This window comes from Lepisma saccharinum, chromosome 2 (genome assembly GCF_977018435.1).
Source record: "Lepisma saccharinum chromosome 2, izLepSacc3.1, whole genome shotgun sequence".
NCBI lineage: Eukaryota > Metazoa > Arthropoda > Insecta > Zygentoma > Lepismatidae > Lepisma > Lepisma saccharinum.
The window spans coordinates 122,877,903-122,898,596 of record NC_139230.1 but is presented as its reverse complement, the minus strand read 5'-3'; the positions used below and the strand labels follow the sequence as shown (position 1 = coordinate 122,898,596).

General features: G+C 39.8%; 1 protein-coding gene across 1 annotated transcript in view; it reads left to right on the top strand.

Annotated features, from left to right (window-relative positions):
- LOC145983621 (uncharacterized) overlaps window positions 1-20,694 on the top strand; it is a 125,096-nt gene that overhangs the window by 25,452 nt on the left and 78,950 nt on the right. The window contains exon 4 of the mRNA XM_083116683.1: window positions 17,701-17,813. Within this exon, the coding sequence (XP_082972809.1) occupies window positions 17,701-17,813 (113 nt within the window). The remainder of the gene's footprint in view (window positions 1-17,700; window positions 17,814-20,694) is intronic.

The window sequence follows — 20,694 nt, the reverse complement described above, 5'->3', positions numbered from 1 at the left end:
GTGTTGTACAGTAAAGGGGTTAGGAAAATGAGTGGGGAGATGAGGGGTGCATCAATATTTTCTGTGGGCAGTCAAATTTAGTACATCCCTAAACACCATTAAAAATGTATATTTGGACCAAAAGAGCAAATATTTACATACTTTATATCTTGGATCAGAGGGGGGAGGGGCAGCTTGTCTTCCTCATGCCCCCTTTGATATCATATTGCAATTACTAAAATGTGCTGAGTGTTTCAGTCTCAATTTTCTTGCTTTTTGTGGAGGTTAGCACAAGACATCTAAAACATTTAGCTTAAGGGCGAAAAGCAATTGTCCTTCCTCTTTTCCTTTGATGTCTGAAATTAAGCAAGCACCTCTGCATAAATTAAATAATTTAAAGTATTCAACGAACATATTATGCAACAAGAAAAATAAGTGCATGGCTATGTGATAATTGGATAAAAGCTCTGTTTTTCTTTCTTTTTTAAATGCATCTATCTGCACCTGAAATATTGCTTGTGTGTCTGTAGCATCGATAGCATGGAAAAGCATAAAGCAGTGATCCCCACTTTTTTTCTTTCTTTCTGCAGCTTGCATTGAGAATTAGCACACTATTAATAAAACTTCTGTTCTTCAACAACTGCATTGTCCTTAAAAATGCATCCCACCACCTGTTTCTCTAGCTTCCCCTCCCCTGTGTTCCAGCTGGTCTGATTGATTGGAGACAATTTGCCAGTGCCAGAATTTTGTGTGGCTGGCTTTAAAGTTGTCGCTGTCTGCTTGTAACAGCAATGACTCATCCGTCATAAAGAAGAACAAGGGAATTGTTTTTAATCTGAAGTCTCTCAAGGCTGTTATGCTTTGATGATTATGAAATATGAACACGACACAAAGCAATGAGTATAAAAGACAAACCAGTTTCTGTTCTTATGCCACCTTCTGAAAAAGAAGACTGTAACTCTATCTTGTAGAAGACACTATAATAAACTTCTTGAATACTTAACAGCAGTGCAAGAAGGAAATGTACACATTTCTATGTATGCGCTGCTTTCTTCAGAACCATCCATGTGCTGAAATTAAATCACACAATGTTCAATGTACTAAAGTACACTGAGACTGATGAATAAAAAATGCAGGGAAACTGATAAAGGCTCAATCCCAGGTATCTTGCACTGTGGTTTAGATTACACTTTAAACTGTTAGTCAGGTCCCAATTAACCTATCTGAGCATAAAACATAACTGATCTATGATATTGCTCATATCGAAAAACCTTAGATAACATTAAATGTGGGCTACATTTTCAGCTTCAATTTTTTTTAAAAAAAAAATGAAAATCACACACATTCATTTCAGAGATATAGTCAGTGTTTCAAATAAACATTTCCTTTCTAATAGCACATTTATGTAGTTCTTAGCATATTATGTTTATTCCTGTATAAATTCACCCATTCTTGCTTTACCACAGAATTAATCAATTTGTCATAATGCTGCATAATTCACAGGATAATTCAGACTTCAGAAAGTATTGTGGTGGTAAATAAACCCTAAGTTTCATGTTTAATATGTTATTTTGCACTTTGCAGTTCATTTTGCATCTTTTCATGGCAAAATATATCTTTCAAAAACATGAAAAATGAACATTACCACATATTGTTTCACGTTTTGTTTTCCAAAATGAAATATGCATGTCTCTATTATGTAATGAGAGATTTAATATGTACAACAGGGTTCCCACTGAGCTGGGAAACTTGGAAAACCTGGAAAAACAAATAAATCTGATTAGATTTGAGTACGTCAAGGTCAGGTAGGTAAAAACTTTCAAAATTCTAAAAAATTCCATAAAATTGTGATTTTTGTGCTTGCCAGCTAAAACGTAGAGACTGGAAAGAAAAATTAAACATATTTCTTTTGTGAAGTTTGGTGTTTCATGTTGCAAATTTGGATTAATTTCAAAGACCCATTGCCTTTATTAACTGAGGATGTGATGTCTGGGACAGAGATAGTAGCGCGTGACTGCTTTGTTCCCTGGTGGTGGTAGTTCCATTTTCTTCCATCTGGCAGTGTTGGAGCATGTTTCTTGGTTTGCATCATCTGGTGTGCTATCAGCTGGCAGCTGTTTTGGTTCCATCATCTGGCAGTTTTACAGGGTGGTGACTTGAATGTCAGGTTGTCTGCTGCATTATATTCCTTGGATGGATTGAAGGGGAACTTTTTTTTTCCCCCAGTGTGGGATTTTTTTAAGAATGGGGAGCCACATTGGTTGTGCTTGTCCATTGCCCAGGTTTAGTGTTGGTTTCTGTTGGATGTTTCCTATGAGGGAGCCGTATGGGTGAATTATTTATGTAGAGGAGATGGTGTGGGTTTTGGTATGGAGGTGCTGCGAAAGGCCTGATCCTGGTGTGTCTTTTTTGACATCTTTTACATGTTCTTTGATCCATCCTTGAACAATACAGGTGGTTCTGCCAATGTAGCTGTTGTGAAATTTGCCTGTGGACTCATAGACCCCAGGGGATGTAAGTTTGGGTAGGTAGTATCTTTTGGATGTTTGGTAGTGCAATTCCAATTTGGGATATAGGTTTGTGAGCAAATTTGATGTTGAAGGGTTTAAAAGTTTTGAATATTTTGCCTGATGTGGTGAGGTGATGTGGGAAAGGATTTGGGTTCTTGGTTGTAGTTATCTGTACATCATGGGTGTCAAAACTGGATTTCTGATTTTGCACACAACATTGATAGCTGGCTGGTGTTCAGTGTATCCATTGTCTAGTTCTATCTCATATCAGAGGTCATCTTCCATGCAACTGTGTGAGAAAGCTCTCCTGTAGAAGTCCATCCATACTCTAGATTTCTGTTGTTTTTGTGGGGGAGATGGGGTTGTATTTTGTGTGAATGTACTGTGTGCCTAAGCCAGGTTTCCTGTATACAGATGTGATGAATTTGTCTTGATGACGTCTGATGCTGAGGTTTAGGAAGTTGAGGTGGCCATTTTCTTCCTTCTCTATGCTGAATTTTATATTGGGGTATATGATATTGAGGGCAGTTAGGTTTTCATCCTGTTAAAGTACCAATATAAAATATACCAATACTTATAACTGATATACTACCGATCCAATGTCAAATTCCAAATGGTCCTTGAACCGGAATGGTTCATTGTCCTTCTTAATAAATGTTTGATTCAGTGTGACTGCTGCAGTGGAAAACAAGTTGCACATTTAGACATTTACTTTTTAAAAATGTAGTGCATGGAGATAAACCACTAAAATTATAACAAAATGACAGAATTTTGCACTAAATAATAAGGTATATGTATATATGTATATCAGGCCAGTAAAATAATCTGTAATTTTACCAATAAACTGATATGCCTACATCAGCCAATACTGGTAGAGTACTGATTAATGTGTCCCATCCCCAGTATTTTTATTAATAAAACTAAATAAATTGTCGAATTTTGCATTAAATTACATTTGTTCACATATACAGGGTGGTGCAAAATTCCATTTACAATGCGAAGGAGGTGAATCGCCAAGTGAAATAAAGACGAAAATTTAAATGGAAGTTTGTCGAATGACGCACCGTGTCAGAGCTAGAGGATGCCGAAATCGTGTGAAAATGGACTTCACACCTCCATATGCCGACAGATAGTACTCATAAAGAAGATGCGGCACGATATCCCCAAAGAAAACACACCTGGGCTAGCGAATGATGCACCAATCCCGTGTGTCGAAAATGAATGCAGCAGGGATTCCCCACAAGAAGTGAGGGATTCCCGGGAATACGTATGTCCGACATGGAATGCAGGTATCGAATGGGGGTACAAAGGGAAATGACTAAGGTCACAACACATGAAGAACATTTCGCCAGGAAGTGCCCGAAAAGCAGGCTGCAGAAGGGGATTCCCCAGAGAAGAGGGGACAACAGACAACATGTACAAGAGGTATACTATGATGACATACATGTACACAAGTAGTATCCAAGGCTGTACGTAGAAGTGAAATAAGTACGTACACGTGAGAAAACGACCAGCACATACTGATATCGGCTCCAAATACTACTACAATATATATTCGTGTGCTCCTTTGTAAGCCTGACAATGGCGACATACACCACCAATGAGCTTGCCGATATGCATCTCGTTTACGATGAGACACACAAAAACAGCCATCAGGCAAGGTGTGTGTATCGCGAACGATTTCCAAATCGGCGCCTACCACCACATGTCCTGTTTCAACAGCTGGATGCTCGTTTATGTGAAACTGGATCTGTACTACCTAGGGTGTGGGATCGTGGCAGACCGTGCAGTGTCCAATTTGTGGAGGAAATGTTGGACAGGATATGGGAGACGCCAGGCACCAGCACCCATGTCATTGTCCATGTGTGACACACTCACCATACCAATGTGTTACGCGTGCTGCACGATGTGGGTATGCACCCATACAAAGTGCAGAGAGAGAGTACAACACCTGCAGCCGACGGACTTTCCTCAACGCCATGATTTTTGTCAGTGGTATTTGCAACAAACCCTTGCAAACCCCAATTTTCCAAATGCAGTGTTGTGGACCGACGAGGCACTATTCACCAGAGAAGCCATCTTCAATACCCATAATAGTCACGTGTGGGATGTGCAAAACCCGCATGCAATCATTGAGCTTCATTTTCAGCGACGATCCGCAGTGAATGTGTGGTGTGGCATTGTCGGGGACAACCTGATAGGTCCGTACGTGTTGCTCAATACTTTGTCCATTGGGAACTATTGTGTGTTCCTACGGGAAGTTCTACCTGAACTGTTGGAAAATGTACCCCTTGCAATTAGGCAAGATGTATGGTATCAACATGATGGTGCCCCTGCACATTTTGACTGCCGAGCCAGAGCTGTACTCAACAATACATACGGTGATAGATGGATTGGTAGGCGTGGACCTGTTCTGTGGCTACCTCAGTCACCCGACTTCACAATGCTAGATTTCTTCTTGTGGGGCGAAATGAAGATGCCCGGTCTACGAAACCCTGGTGGAAAGTGTGGAGGACCTCGTTGCTCGAGTTACCGTTGCTGCTGGGATGATCACTGACGTGCCCAACGTATTTGAGCATACCAGAGCATCCTTGCTACGCCGATGCCATCTGTGTGTAGACGTGGCTGGTGGACATTTTCAACAACGTCTGTGATATGTATCGTATGTCATTTCCACAGCCAATAAAGAATACTACTTGTGTACATGTGTGTCATCATACACCTCTGGCACATGTTGTCTGTGTCCCCTCTTCTCTGGGGAATCCCCTTCTGCAGCCTGCTTTTCGGACACTTCCTGGCGAAATGTTCTTCATGTGCTGTGACCTCCGTCATTTCCCTTTGTACCCCCATTCGATACCTGCATTCCATGTCGGACATACGTATTCCCGGGAATCCCTCACTTCTTGTGGAAAATCCCTGCTGCATTCATTTTCGACACACAGGATTTGTGCATCATTTGCTAGCCCAGGTGTGTTTTCTTTGGGGATATTGTGCCGCATCTTCTTTATGAGTACTATTTGTCGACATATGGAGGTGTGAAGTCCATTTTCACACGATTTCGGCATCCTCTAGCTTTGACACGGTGCATCATTCAACAAAATTCCATTTATATTTTCGTCTTCATTTCACTTGGCGATTCACCTCCTCCACATTGTAAATGGAATTTTGCACCATCCTGTATATCATATTGTTAATATTAGTGATAAAACATACACCATGCGTACATTGGCCAATGTAGATAGAATACTGCTTAATCTACCTCATCCCCAGAAATAACAAAGAAGCTGAGGAGAAGGGAGAAGCCATTGTAAATTATAAGGGTTGCCCAAATGAAACTAAAACTTATGTCGTAGCACGTAGCTTAACTGTGCAGAGCTTTGTGTTTGCTCACTTTTTTCTTCAACAAGGAGGGCCCATTGCTTTTGCATTGGCTGGATGCAGGTGGGACTGTCAACATCCTCATGTTGCACAGGTGTGCCATAATCTGCTGTGGCATTTCCGCTGGGAAGTCCTCGACCATCCTCCCTACAGCCCCAATCTCTTGCCCTGTGACTACCACATATTCGGCCCACTAAAAAAAAAACATCTGAAGGACCGCCAGTTTGCCAACGATACTGAGGTCTGTGACACCATTGATGATTGGTTCCGCAGTCAACCATGGATGTTCTTCGCTCAGAGTATAAATACTACCCTTGTAACATGCTGGGACACTTGCTTGAACAGACAAGGTGACTATGTGTAGAGGATATGTCACCCATGGGTCACTTTTACTTCCTGTATGTTCATATATTCCAACCAATAAATCATTACAGAAAAAACCCAGCCTCACTTTCATTTGGGCAACCCTTGTATACAGGGTGTCATTTTAATGGCACCCACGGATCACGGAAACGTATAGAGGACATCAAAACAAACAACTCTTCTCAGTAACATTTTTCTCAAGGTGCATCGTTTTGGCACTATAGTCCTTCATAAAAGCTCGTTTTGCCACCTGAATACTGGCTGGCAACCACACAACATTTGATTGCATTTGTGATGTCATATCTTGTCATTAAGTGATGCATTCCAGGGTTGCCAGGAACACACATATTCTGTGAAAAATGACATAGCTACAATCAGCCACATTATGTATCGTAAAACAAAATGAGAAAACAAGTTCTGTAACCTAACAGAAAGTAAACAAACAATATGAAAAATGGTAGAAAGAAAATATAATTCAAGTGGAAGTGGTCATATTGAATTTTGTGTCACTGTACATGTTAAATATTTGCAAATCTAGTTACCAAGTTGGCATCTACAATTTAGTCTATCCACTTCATCCTCCTGATACTATTGTCTGTGACACACTGAACAGATGACAAAATTGAAATGAAAGAATTCAAAATTCCAAAGGTAAGCAACACATAACATAATTCAGGGCATTATGAGGCAAGTGACAAAAATGGTTGAAAATACAGGGATATAAGTAGAAGTAATACAAGCTCTCAAACGACAGTGTTTATCTATGCACCAGATACACATGTAAAGGTTTGCAACTGTGAACAGGTCAGTATATTCACTACTGATTCATCATTAGATTGTAACTGTGATTGTACATGTTTTATCCGTAATATAACGATGTGAACCTCGGATCCGTTATCAGCACAAAAGTATCACAAGGCACCTGGACACAAAACTGTAGAATAATAAACTTGGCAACGAGATTTGCAAATATTTGACACATAGCTGGGCGTAAACAGCCACATGTAAGCTGCAATTCCAATATAATTTATTGTTGTTGATATTTGACATGTAGGCTGAGACAAAAACTGATATTGACACTTCATTTTGAATATGTTTTTTACCATTTCTCATATTGTTGGTTGACTTCCCCTTTCCCTGAGATGACTGCTGATCTTCTAGTTGGTAAGCTATGTTGTCTACTGGATGCGTTTCTCGCTTTGTTTTACAACTAATAATGTGGTTGGCATTTTGTCATTTTTCGCAAAATTTGTGTGTTCCTTGCAACTCTGCTGTGCGCTGTTTCGCTGCAGGAAATGATATCTCAGATATGATCAAATGTTGTGTTGGGTTGCCAGCATCCAGGTGGTAAAAGGGTATTTTTTGAACGGCTGTAGCATCGAATCGACTCACCAATGAGAAAAATGTTACTGATAAAAGTTGTACGTTTTGATGTCCTCTATACGAATCTGTGGTCCATGGCTGCCATGAAATTGACACCCTGTATTTAACATAGTAGTGTACTGCATATCAGCCGCTTTGGAAAAATTTTGAGGATTCTGGAAAGTACATTTTGAGTTAATTTGGGAACCCTGGATCTGTCACCAAACCAAAAACACTTAAAATTTCAAATTGAGTTGTTTTGTACATTCTGTGTATTTGGTGGTAAAGTTAAAGTGCCAGCCAGTATATCACAAGTAGCAACAAGGGCTTCCTCCTCCCTTGAAATAAACAGGTAAAGGTTTGGTAACAAAACTTTACCACTATTTGTAAAATTTTTGTGTTTTCTGCTTACCGCCTTCCTAATTGCTGGTCCCTCTAATTGAACTCAAACTTCGTTGTTTGTTTATGCATAAAATATACATTAATGCATCACTGACATGATGACTGCTGGAATTGCAGTCTTCGTCAATGTGTATGGCAGGTCAAGCTCTTTCATCGATAAATACACCACCTTGAGAACTGAGAGATAAGATTGCAGGAATGTTCCAAAATACAGACGTGTGGTGCCTGGAAGTCTCGCCCATCTGTCCAGCTCTAACCTAGAGTTCAGCAGGTTCGCGTGTGTGAGCAACTCTTGGCCTTGTAGCCAACAACTTCCGGTAACCGCTTTCATTCAAAACGTGTTCTTTGTTCCCTGTAACACTTCATAAAAAAGAGATAATCTAAGCCACGTAGGCCAACTAAAGTTCGTGAACCTACTTAACCTTTTTGTAACTTGAGTTATACCCCAAAAGGAATTGTCGGCACGCCACTGATTCAAGCTTCAAAATGCAGCAGTACCTTGAAATGACTTTAGCTCAGAGACTATTTGCCCTGGAGATATGAACGATATACCGTTGTATGCAGAATGAATCACAGATTCAGACGATATATAATTTATGCACATTCGGCGCACATATGGAGGGGGAAAGGGGGGAAATCCCCTGAATTTTTTTTTAAAAAAATGGGGTTTCTCCCCCCACCCTGCCCCCCTCCCCCCGAAAAAAAGGATATGAAAAGTTCAAAATGCACATAGAAATTATCGCTGGCATGTAAGAAACAGAAAAATATTTGCATCATTGTCGTATGACCAATGTAACGCGAGCTGTACCCCTGAAACGAAAGGCTTGTACGCCACTGTCTCAAGCTTCGGAATTGAGTGAAATGTAGAGTTACATTGAATTGACTACAGCTCAGAGACTATTTGCCCTGGAGATATGAACGATATACCGTTGTACGCAGAATGAATCACAGATTCAGACGATATATAATTTATGCACATTTGGCGTACATATGGAGGGGGAATGGGGGAAAATCCCCTGATTTTTTTTTAAATAAAAATGGGGGTTCTCCCCTCCCCCCCTCCCCGAAAAAAAGGATATGAAAAGTTCAAAATGCACATAGAAATTATCGCTGGCATGTAAGAAACAGAAAAATATTTGCATCATTGTCGTATGACCAATGTAACGCGAGCTGTACCCCTGAAACGAAAGGCTTGTACGCCTCTGTCTCAAGCTTCAGAATTGAGCGAAATACAGAGTTACATTGAAATGACTACAGCTCAGAAACTAAATGCCCTAGAGATAAGAAAGATATACCATTGTACGCAGAATGAATCACAGATTGAGACGATATATAACTTATGCACATTTGGCGTACATATGGAGGGGGAAAGGGGGGAAATCCCATAAAAATCCTTTTTTTTTAAAAAAAAAATGGGGGTCCCCCCCTGCCCCGAAAAAAGGATATCAAAATGTCAAAATGCAAATTTTATGCAAATTCGGCGTATATATGGAGGGGGAAAGGAGGAATCCCCCAAAAATGTTTTTTTAAAAAATAGGAAGAAGAGTATAAATAAGAATTTTTCTTTGTATTTACCTTTGCTGCTCCAGCTCCCGGGCTTGGTCTGGAGCCATGATGCCTTACTTCTGGTGGTACTCCATAAAACATGGCTGCAGACACAGGGGCACCTTGCAGGTAACGCATCGGCATCTACTTCGCCGTGAAGTTCGTGGCTCGCACAGCGCACATCTCCATTGTTCCTGTGCCATGGTGGGGAAATGACGGAAACCACTAACCTCGTAGCGCGTGTTGGTAGATGGAGACGAACTTGATGATGGACCAAGTTGTGCAGCCTTCTTGGGGAGCTGGGATTCGAGTGCCTCGCCTGGCACTTGTCCCCAAAAGACTTATAGCCAACTTCTCACGGAACTCACAGTGCCTCACGTTCTGATGAAATCCCTTGAAGAGCAGGTAGGCGTTCAGGATACATTGGTCGAGTAGGTGGAAGAAGAGCTTGACAGTCCACTTCATGGTCTTTCGTTGGACACCATAGGAATTAGTCATGCGGTCGGCCTTGTCAACGTAACCCACGTGGGTATTGTATTCGCATACAATAGCCGGCTTGAGTAGGTTGCCATGGTCATCCAAGAAATTTCCCTCAGCTGGTGACCGATGGATGTTCGTCAACAGGTACACCTCTCTCTTGTCTCTCCAACATATTACAGTCAAGTCATTCTTCACCCGAACACATAAGTCACCTCTCTTCAGCTTCAAGTCAGTCTTTGAAAAGTTGGGTGGGAGGCCTTTTCGTCGAGGAATGACGGTCCCGCAGCAATAGATACTTCTTGTTGCGAGATCATCAAATAGCTCTGGAGAAGAGAAGTAGTTGTCCATAAATAATTTATGACCAACTCCCTTCACCTTCTCTGTCAGCGCTACAACTAAACCATGCGTCGCTGATGTTGTGGCAGTCGCTCTGTTCTTGTCCTTGCCCAGATATACAGTCATGTCATAGGTGTATCCCAAAGAATCACAGAGTTTGTAGATCTTGATCCCAAACCTCTTGTGTTTCTTTGGAATAAACTGTTTGAAGATGACGTTCCCTTTGTACAAGACCATAGCTTCATCAACTGCTAAATGCTCTGTAGGATAGTAACAATTAGAGCTAAGCTCATTGATCTTGTCAAAAACAAACCTCATCTTCCACAGCGTGTCATAATCGGGATCTTGGGGGGGAGGGGTTCTTCGTGTTGTCCTCAAAATGTAGGAATCTGAGCAAGTGAGAAAAGCGGTTACGTGAAATCTGTTGTCCGTAAAACTGTGTGTGAAGGTGAGGTTTTCTGGACCAGTAGTCTCACCAAGATAATCTGCGGTCATGTCCCATCAGTATTGTCAAACCAATGAAAATCTTCATTTCGTCAATGGTCACATCAAGTTCGGGCTTTGTCGGTGGGTGCCTTGTGATATGTTGGTGGTAGTACCTGTTGGTCTCAGTCACCAGATGCTGGAAGATTTCTTCGGAGAAAGTCAAGGAAAAAAAGTCCAAGGAAGAGGATCCATCGTCAATTTGTCGAACCTTCAGTCAAGTCTGTCCTAGGAAAGGTTGGGGGTTGGGAGCAGTTCTACCAGTTCGGGAAAGGGGTTGCCAGTTGGATGGAGCAGGAGGAGGGGAAGGGGAACGTCTTTGTGACATATCATCAGAATCAGATTCTGATGATATATCAGAGGGAATGTCAAGCTCTTCTTCATCCCACTCGGAGTCTGTATCCATATCCCCCAGCTCATCTCGGATTTCATCAGAACCGAGATCACGGGGAGCAGCCGTGGTCGACTATAACCCTTTTGGGGACACAGCAGGCACAAACGACACTAGCACACTTTTCACAAACACGTAGATGACTAAAAGGTCCTTGGAAGTATGTCACTTCAGTCAAAAAATATCCTCGCACTTGGACACAAAACGACACACACCTACGCACAACTTTCACAGACGAAAAGCTAGAACACATTGGAAAATGAACGCCGATTCTTGCAGCTTCTTGACATTCTATTTCTAGACAATGCTGGGTTACCTCTGTTCAACATTGTGGAACACTTGTGCTCACAAACAAAGGTTTCCTTCAGCGCGCTTTGAATTTCCTTTCTCACAACGCAGATTCAACAACCAGTTTTCCCCCTCCCCCCACCCCCTGCTTCCGCCCTCACGGAAAACTTTCATTTTGACATCGGATACTTATAAACAAGCTTCCTTCGAACGCAGATAGCAGGAGGGACTGAAAAGCATTGCTTTAGAACAACAAAGCCGGTCTTCCTTTGTCGGCAAAAATTTGACGTTGAAAAGAGCCACAAAAGAGAAGTACCTTTTCCCGCCTTTTCCCCTCCATTTTCATGAAGACGAAAAAAAATGCAAAATACCATTTCTGTTAAATACATGTGTTAGGAACAATATAAAAAAATTAAATCGAAATTCTAGCCAAAAATAGAAAAGTTATAACGTAAAAGCACAGTGACACAGTGTCTCGATCGAGATGCTTGGGACAGTGAGGGTAACATTTGGGTATCTCGTTCGAGATGCTTGGGCGGCAAAAGGTTAATGCGTTGTCATCCAGGTTTCCGCAAATATTTACTATGATCTTAACTTGCATCATAACACCTGTTTCCCACTTCATATGTTTTCCTAATGTTGCCGATGTCACAATGTTTGCCAAAAAAGTGTTATCTTCGCTGAGTACCTTCTACCTCCATTCCTGTCATCAAATGGAGGGAGGGGGGCGGGGTGCTGATTGTTTCAGCGACAATTTTCTTGCTCGTGTGTGTATATGGGCTGATTATTTGCGAGGTTGGAAGTAGACCCCTTTTCCTTTCCTTTGACATCTAGAATGCGGCAAACAGTTCTGGATACATTCTTGAAAATGAACAAAACCATACAACAATTTTTTTTAGAAAAAGTGACCTACTTCCTTTCCCAGCTCATTCTTCACCACTGGTGTGCACGGCAATGTGATAATTGCAGAATTCGGGTCCTATTTTTTTAAATGCTGTTGTCTGCATAGGAAATATTGCCCATATTATTGTCTGTTGCATGTTATAACGTAAAGCAAGGGTAATTTCTTTCTTCACACTGCTGATAAAAAATTTCGTCTTCAACAGTTGCGTTATCTTTGAAATGCTGAGGATTTTCTCTTTGACCACCTGTTGCTCAAACTTCGAGCTGGTCTCCTAGTTTTTATGCTGCAGTTGGCGCCAGTGTTTTGTCTAGTACCTGCAAATCAGTCTCTTGCCGATAACAGCGATGACTCATCCAGTATGTTGAACCTTCCGATAATAGGTGTTGGGAAGCGTGCAGTCGGAAATAAGATCTCAATAGTCAACAAGATATGAAAGGCCAGGACATGCATACACAATCATTAATTTGCTTCGTCCTTACTATGCACAAATCTCATGCAGTATCACAAGAAATAGGTTATGCAAGCAGGAAGGAAGCAAGCCCTCTTGATATTAGGGACCGAACGGAGTAAGCTCAATGCATCCGTTAACTAATACTTCAATTTGAATAATCCTCAGGCAAATCAGTTCTCGCTTTGCTACTCGTAATTCAAGAAGAATACAGTCTTTGTTCACTTGTGCATGCATCTAGTCTTGATTTTTACATGCAAGGAAAATATGCACACTATAATGCTAAACATTATCATCTACCATGCACTAGTTATGTAACCTTAAAAACTAAAGCATTGCTAATTTTCAGATTGGGTCTAGTATGCTATTGGTCATATCATTATTCAAGAGAATTATTCAATAATCAAGCACAAATTAATTAACAAGGTGACCCTTTTATTCATTTAGATACTAATTTGTGCAACATGCGATATAGATTGAACAAATCGTTGCTTGTCTTTAAGAAATGTGTACTTTCACCAAAATGCAGTTACAATTACAGAATAAATACACTTAGTTCGTAACAACAATAATTTCATATGCTTTTAACACATGCATTCATTCAAACACAACAAAAACTCGCCCAGGGAAGTAATGCATAATTAGGTTACAATTACAACAAACAAGCACATGCATTGCATAATGCGAGCGATTCAGAATCGCGCTTAAATACTATTGCACTAAAACGTGCTCCTAGCAAACACTTTTTACACAAGCATACTATGTACGACTTTCTTATGCAGTAACTATAGCACCGAACAATTCATTAATTTTAAATAGTTGAAGCTATATTTAGGAAACTTAATAATCAAAGGTTTTTTTTTAATTTAATCAATGGGGGAAATGATTTACGTGATAGCAACTTCAGTTTTGCCCTTTTTGCTCTGTTCAATCACAGTTTTAGTTCACGTTCAATTGCGAGAATGAGGCACATTCAATCTTAATTTATGCAGTTTCGTTACGTCACATTTACTATTTTTTTTTTTTTAGTTAACTTTCCCGTGAATAAATAAATATCAAAGTTCAGAATTCGTGCACTTGATTATCAGTAAGTTCAACAAAAATTGTTCGCAGAAATAATCTTAAGCAAGATGCAACTATTTTTGTGTTCGTTTATGTTAACAGTTTTGTCGAACATCGATATCTAGGTCACAAGGTATGTCTACAATTGCAATTGAGGAAAATGCAGCATTATTAAACTTATTTTTCATGTCGTTCTTGTATCACTGGTTAAGCCTACGTACCTTGAAATGTTGTACCTACGTGGTAATTAATAACCTTTGTTGCATTACCACTTGTAACCAAATCGAAAGTTCTCCAACCACATGGTGATATTCGCCATGCACAATGGCGTCTTATGCTCGCTTCCGAAACATAGAGAACAAGTCAAGCTGTACGAGACTGCACCAGGATAAGGCAATGCAGCTGTAGGAAGGTAAGGGTGTTTTCCCCCGGATATCTGAACACGAACTGATGCTGATAATTTACGACTATTTCCTCTACAGAGTTAATTCAGGAGTCACTATTAGATGGCAGGATGACTTGAAGCTGTCAGGCGGGATCTCCACCTGATGGCGGGAATGAGAACTAGGTGTTGCTAAACAGAAGTTAATGATATATGCTGTGAGGTTGCGTATTTTACATCGCAACGTCACAAGTACGAAGGAAAATGTTGTTTTGAATCTCACAAAGCTGTTTTTATGTGAAGATGACGTTCGATCTCCACAAAGAAAAACAACAGTTAAAACAACTTCATGTTACAACATGATGAGGAAGTGCGTATTACTCACTATTGAATACAAAATAAATAGGTAAAATAGTATTAAAACTTTTCAAACTTACGTGAGAGTATATGTTAATCCAGACGACGTTTCGGAGGTAATACTTCCTCCTTCAGGTCAAACTAGAATTCTAGACACCAGACATGGTGTCACGTGAAATAATGTTAAATAGGAATATGGTTAAAGAAATCGGTAAAAAAACACTTAAAAATCCTAGTTATTAAAATCTTAAAAATCCCTATCCAAGTGAAACATTGTGAAAAATAATTATATATTCCAAACTAAAAGACTAAAAACCAGGTACCCACAAGGCAGCTGAGGAACTCCTGTCCAGGAGTAAAGTGGGTATGGTCTACACAACTTCGTGTTCCGTGCCCGATCTCCACAAAGGAAAACAACAATTAAAACAACTTCGTGTTCTGCACCTTCTGATAAGCAAAACTGTAAATTTCATTTTGCATCTGACACAAGAATAAACTTCCTGGACACACAGAGCAGTGTTGGATATATATAAGATATCGCTGCTTTTCTTCAGAACTATTCATGTGAAAAAAAAAAAAAGCTCAATCTTGGAATGGACGTTGAGTCTGATTTAAAGAAACATTATTCAAGGGGAAAATGTTTGGAGGAGCGGGTGTTTGACATCAAGAATACTCTTAAATCCAACATAAATCGTCGATTAACGTGCGCGTAAATAACCATCTCCCATTTTGATATCTGAAAATGTGCAGGTTTCATAAACTTGTTTTGAGTTCATTTTATGCTGATGAGCTAATCAGGACTAAATATACAGTTTAAAGTGAATTCCAATTCCAAACCCGAATGATTATCAAGTGCCACGCTGTTTAATGTGTCCTAGAATACGCATTGGCTGCAAACAGATCATAAGTTGTGTTTCCTTTTTCAGGCTGGACTACAATGCAAGTCTAGAAAGAGTTTCAACTGCTCCCTGTAATGGGAGAGTGGGTTGAATATGAAGTTGGTCGAAGCAAAGAAAACGTGACTTTTATATGACGTATTTTACACAGCTGAACCAGATCGAAATTTACAGCCCCAATTTATTTTTGACTGATGCCTAGAAAGGTTGTGTTGTCTCTCCCGAGAGTTCTTATCTAGCCAGTTAATCTTGTAATAGACAATGCTCCAACATTCATTCTGCTCGATTATCTTCAGACTTTTGATGGCGTCAGTGTGACTGGTGTCAAGATACTTGAGTTTCGCTTGCAATTAGAGAGAGATTGTTTTCCTTTGCGTAGATCTCAGTGCAAACGGGATTCTCATTAACTAGAATTGTAAGAATTTCTGTGCACAATTAAGAGAAAATAACATTTTAAATCCTTTTATGCGAGAACGTTTTCATCTTCTCACAACATGCATCCTGTGCATAACAGGTTGCATAACTACCAGGATAAATGGTGCTACCATCTCCTACGAATCTTTGTGTCCGTTTGAGCTCTGAAAGCTCTGAAAATTGGTGCAAATTCTGATAAAGACCCCTTTGAAATAACGACCCTTTTTCCGGGAACTGTGAAAGGTCATTGTATCGAGAGTTGACTGTAGTTATTTCTATTTGGTAAGTGTTGACGTAATTATTTTACATTCATATATTTGTTATTAGGTTATGTTATTTTAGGTTATGCTATGCTATGTATATTCAGTTTGGTTTTTCCGGTCATTTTGGCAGGGGTCGCTAACAGATATTTGTGACAATTTCAGTTCACAGTTCAGTTTTTTCAGAAAGTTATTTTCTGTCATTTCTCCCATGAATAATAAAGCTGATACTCCTCCCGTGTGACAGGAGGTGCGTCATCGAATACCCCCAGAATCCCGCTATTCTCCATGCGTCAAAACGTTCCGATAGAAAGGGAAGAAAAAAGTATACGTACCCCCCCCCCTCCCCTTCGACAATTCTTTGCATGCCACTGCAACCTTGTAATTTGTATTTTCGCCTGTTGATATATACGTGATATATGCAGTGACAGTGAAAACATGCATGGCTTCACGCAATTGTTTACGATGATTTCCTGAAAACATTCAAAACCCCACGTGCATAATTTTTATTTACTCATGTTGATGTATACATGTTACATGCAGTTACTAGGAGTCGCTCGCATCTGTTCATGACAGTTTCAGTGCTGTTCTGTAGATCGACCACAAACAAAATAGCTTCGTCCAAAAGTCCCCACTTACTAGGGCCATAAGTAAGCATGATCCACTCTGTCCCTCCCTTCCAAGCAGGGGCGATCATACAGACAAACAACTAGAGTACGTGGAAACAGGACTGCAGGCTCGTTTCCATGTCGTTCCACTATAACCACTCCATCACGGAAGTCTGCTTTAATGTACTGCACATTCCCATTATTCATAGTTGCATTACAGCATTCGTGTAAAAAAAAACAACTCCTAACTGGATCGGAGCATTCCGTCAAAACCACCACACTCTGGAGCGGAGTGCCGTTGTCTCATGCTCCGCTCTGGATCGGAGCGGAATGCCGTTGTCTCATGCTCCACTCTGGATCGGAGCGGAGTGCTGTTATATCACTCTCCGCTCCAGATCAGAGCGTGCAACTCAAAAAGTCGAATCACTCCACTCTGGAGCAGAGCGTGTCTCTCAAGAAGTTGAACCACTCCGCTCCAGATCAGAATACTGTCATACCACGCTCCGCTCTGGAGTGAGGAGCCGAGTAGAAGCAACGCTTCGGATCTTTAGTACACTCCGCTCCGAAACCCTGCTTTCCGGGAGGATCATGGGGAAAAGTTGCCCCCCACACTTTGTCCTCTTAATACTAAGCCTTGTCTACCAAGAGAAAGTAAACAGTCCTGCCCCCCTCCCCCTTAGTTTTGAGACCCAATCACTGCTACTGGTTCTAAGTGTCAATAATACAACATGTTACAAAATGTGTATGTGCTACAAGTGCTTCACCCATAGACCACTGAAAAATTGTCAAATAAGTCTTAGCTGTGCATGGTGGTTTATATGCAAACATTGAATTAGAAAATCTCTTTCACAGGAAGAACACCTGAAGATGAGTCACGTGAAAGAGGAAAGAGGATGATTGCACGGACGAAAACAGGTCATTTGGTTGAGATTATTTATGATGAAGACCGCCCAGAGAATTTTGAGGTAAGTGTTGCTCTCATGTTGTTGTTATCAATTGTTCTGAATCAGATTCCACCATGTGTTATGGCTAGATCTAAAAAATCGCTCATGTCCTATGCATATAAAATTAATGAAAACTTAAGAAAAGTACTTTAAAATTTTCTCTACTTGTTCAATGTAATTAATCTTAGAATAATACTATGTTTCAAATGAACTTAATTTATTGGGACTTAATTTTCTGAAAGCTAAAATGGTGCATATATGGTAAGAAAGGATAAAACTAGAAAAAGAATCCTTCTGCATTGTAAATAGAATGGTTTGCAATTTTTCAATGCCACCACTGATATAAAATTTACTGTTACAGACATTTTATTGGTCGGACCAAGCTCCGTAGATCGCTAGTTTCCCCCGCTCTTGAAGGTCTGGTCATAACTCGTCTTCTTTTCAGCCCCCATGTTTACAGCCCAGGCAGGGTCTCTGTAACGTCATCAGGATGAGACTTCGAGTGTCTGCTATTTCCAACACTGTAAAGCATTCAACAATATCATATACTCTGTAAAAAGAAAAAAGTTCGCATTTGGCAACCCCAACTTCACACGTCTTGCAAGAACACTGTTATCGTCACTAAGCTAGTGTAACTGGTATTATCACTGTATGAATGCCGCCTTTCTTCAGACTCTTCTTTGCTGTAATTCCTACTAATTCGGATTATAAATCACATTCGTAACACACTGGTATGAAAAGAAAAATAGCAACCTGAAGACTACAATAGCATTTGCTCGGAAATTCTCATCGGACGGAAATATGCGGTAAACAATATGGGAATTTTTCATTTTTTTATATATATTTATGTGCTTGCAGCACAGTGAGTCATTATTTATTGTCACCCAGACCCTACAATATGAAACACACAAAAAAATTACTGGAAATACAGGAAAATAAGCATAAGAAAAGAACAGAGAAACAAGTTTCCCTTGCCAAAACTATAGGATACCATAGGCACAGACTTCATGGGGGAGGGGGTTTAGCCCCCCATGTTAACGATATGGGAACAGAGCCCCCAAATAATTTTGCTTAAGAGGATCTAACGTATTATTTTGCTTCTCTTGTAAAGTTTACTCTGAATTGTGCCACATGAACTTAACTTTAAATACACATTTGAACTTAACTTTAAATACACATTTGAAATGTTCTAGAATCTGGACCATCAACTTTGGTGGACTGAGATCGCTAAGCCATCAACTTTGGGGTGGGGGGGGGGGTATGATCAGAGACAGCGAAACACATGACTTTTTTTACTGTAATTATGAGTATTGTTAAGATTTTTACTTAAAAGAGTTTCAAAAGACGATGTGCATGAACTAGAAGAGTCGATGGGACATTCGGGCTATAAACATGACATTCAGAACCAGATCATTCATATATTAGGGAGATCTGTTTTGCACTCCGTGGTAGCAGATATTAAAAGCCTGGAATATTTTGCTATTATGGTTGACAAAACTTGACATATCCATCCGTGGACAATTAATATTCTGCATTCAAACTGTGAATGAAAATGTTGATATTTTTAAGGAATTCATTGGCTTTTATGAGATTCCAAACACTGAGCCCAAAACTTGAAAAAGGGAGAGAGTGAGTCATTCATTAATTTATTTCAGTTATTAGAGCCCCCCCCAATAATTTTGACAAGTCGGTGCCCCTGGCTGGATACCAAACTTTCCCTAGCGATCTGCCATCCCTATGACGTCACAGTTCTACAACCACCTTGGCTTGCTCAAAAGGGTCGTTACGAACAGACCTTCCAAAGCAGGTGGCAAACAAGTCAACGGACCTTGGGCGAGACATCAAATTGCAGACCTAAATGGTTCATGTAATTCCTTAAATAATGATCTTAGACAGTTGATTGGATTGAGTTTTGCTTTGAATTTCTTGGATATAACTTTTGTCGTATATAAATAAGAAAATGAGAGCTTTGCCCTAAATTACAGGTGGTAAAATTATTATTATTATTATTAATAATAATAATAATAATAATAATGTATCTTATTCAGCAAGCAGCAAGCAATGTTCAACATGTGCTGTTCTCCCCCCTAACCCTTGTTAATACAAACAAAATAAATATATAATTGTAAAATATGCAAAGAAAATACAGATGAGAGACCACAAATTGTTTAGATAATCATAAAAGCAGGATTGAAAACTAACTGTAAACATATAATTAAGAAGTTATATGTAGAAAGATTATCACATGTACACATACAAATGCAAATGTGTGCGTGTTTGAGTGTGTTTAAACGTGAAAATCTGAGCTTACATAAGAAATATTTAATAAGCAATAATAAGATGGTCAGAGACCTACATACTGGACCAGTTTAGCTTACTACGCCTGTTCTCCAGGCCATTTTTTCCTCCTCCTCCCACCTAGTGAGTCACTGAGTAAGAACTGTCTGCCTGGGTTTTCAAGCACCAAGCATCAAGAGCCCACAAGTAACTGGCAGGCCTTGCAAACTTCCAAGAACCAGCTTGCTTATCTATATTGAGTGCTCATTTGAGTTATGCACAATCTCGAGCTACGTGAGCCATGCGTTCACTGTTGCTGACCTTTAGATTCTAAACTATTCAAGAAGCAATTAAAATGTTCATCACTTTTATAATTTCATGATCAGAAAAGTGATACAAAATGAACAAAACATACAAATCTATATTTCAAGACCTTGGAAACAAATTTGGACAATATGTTATCATTGGTTTGACATAATAATGAGCACATTCTTGTGGTAAAATATTAATTTGAGAAGTTGCAAAATATAATAGTCATACAACTTAAAGCCCTTGCAACTAACACAAATTCAAATGTATCCGTGCGTTGTGACATTTAATTGCCATTGACAACACTGACAGTAGT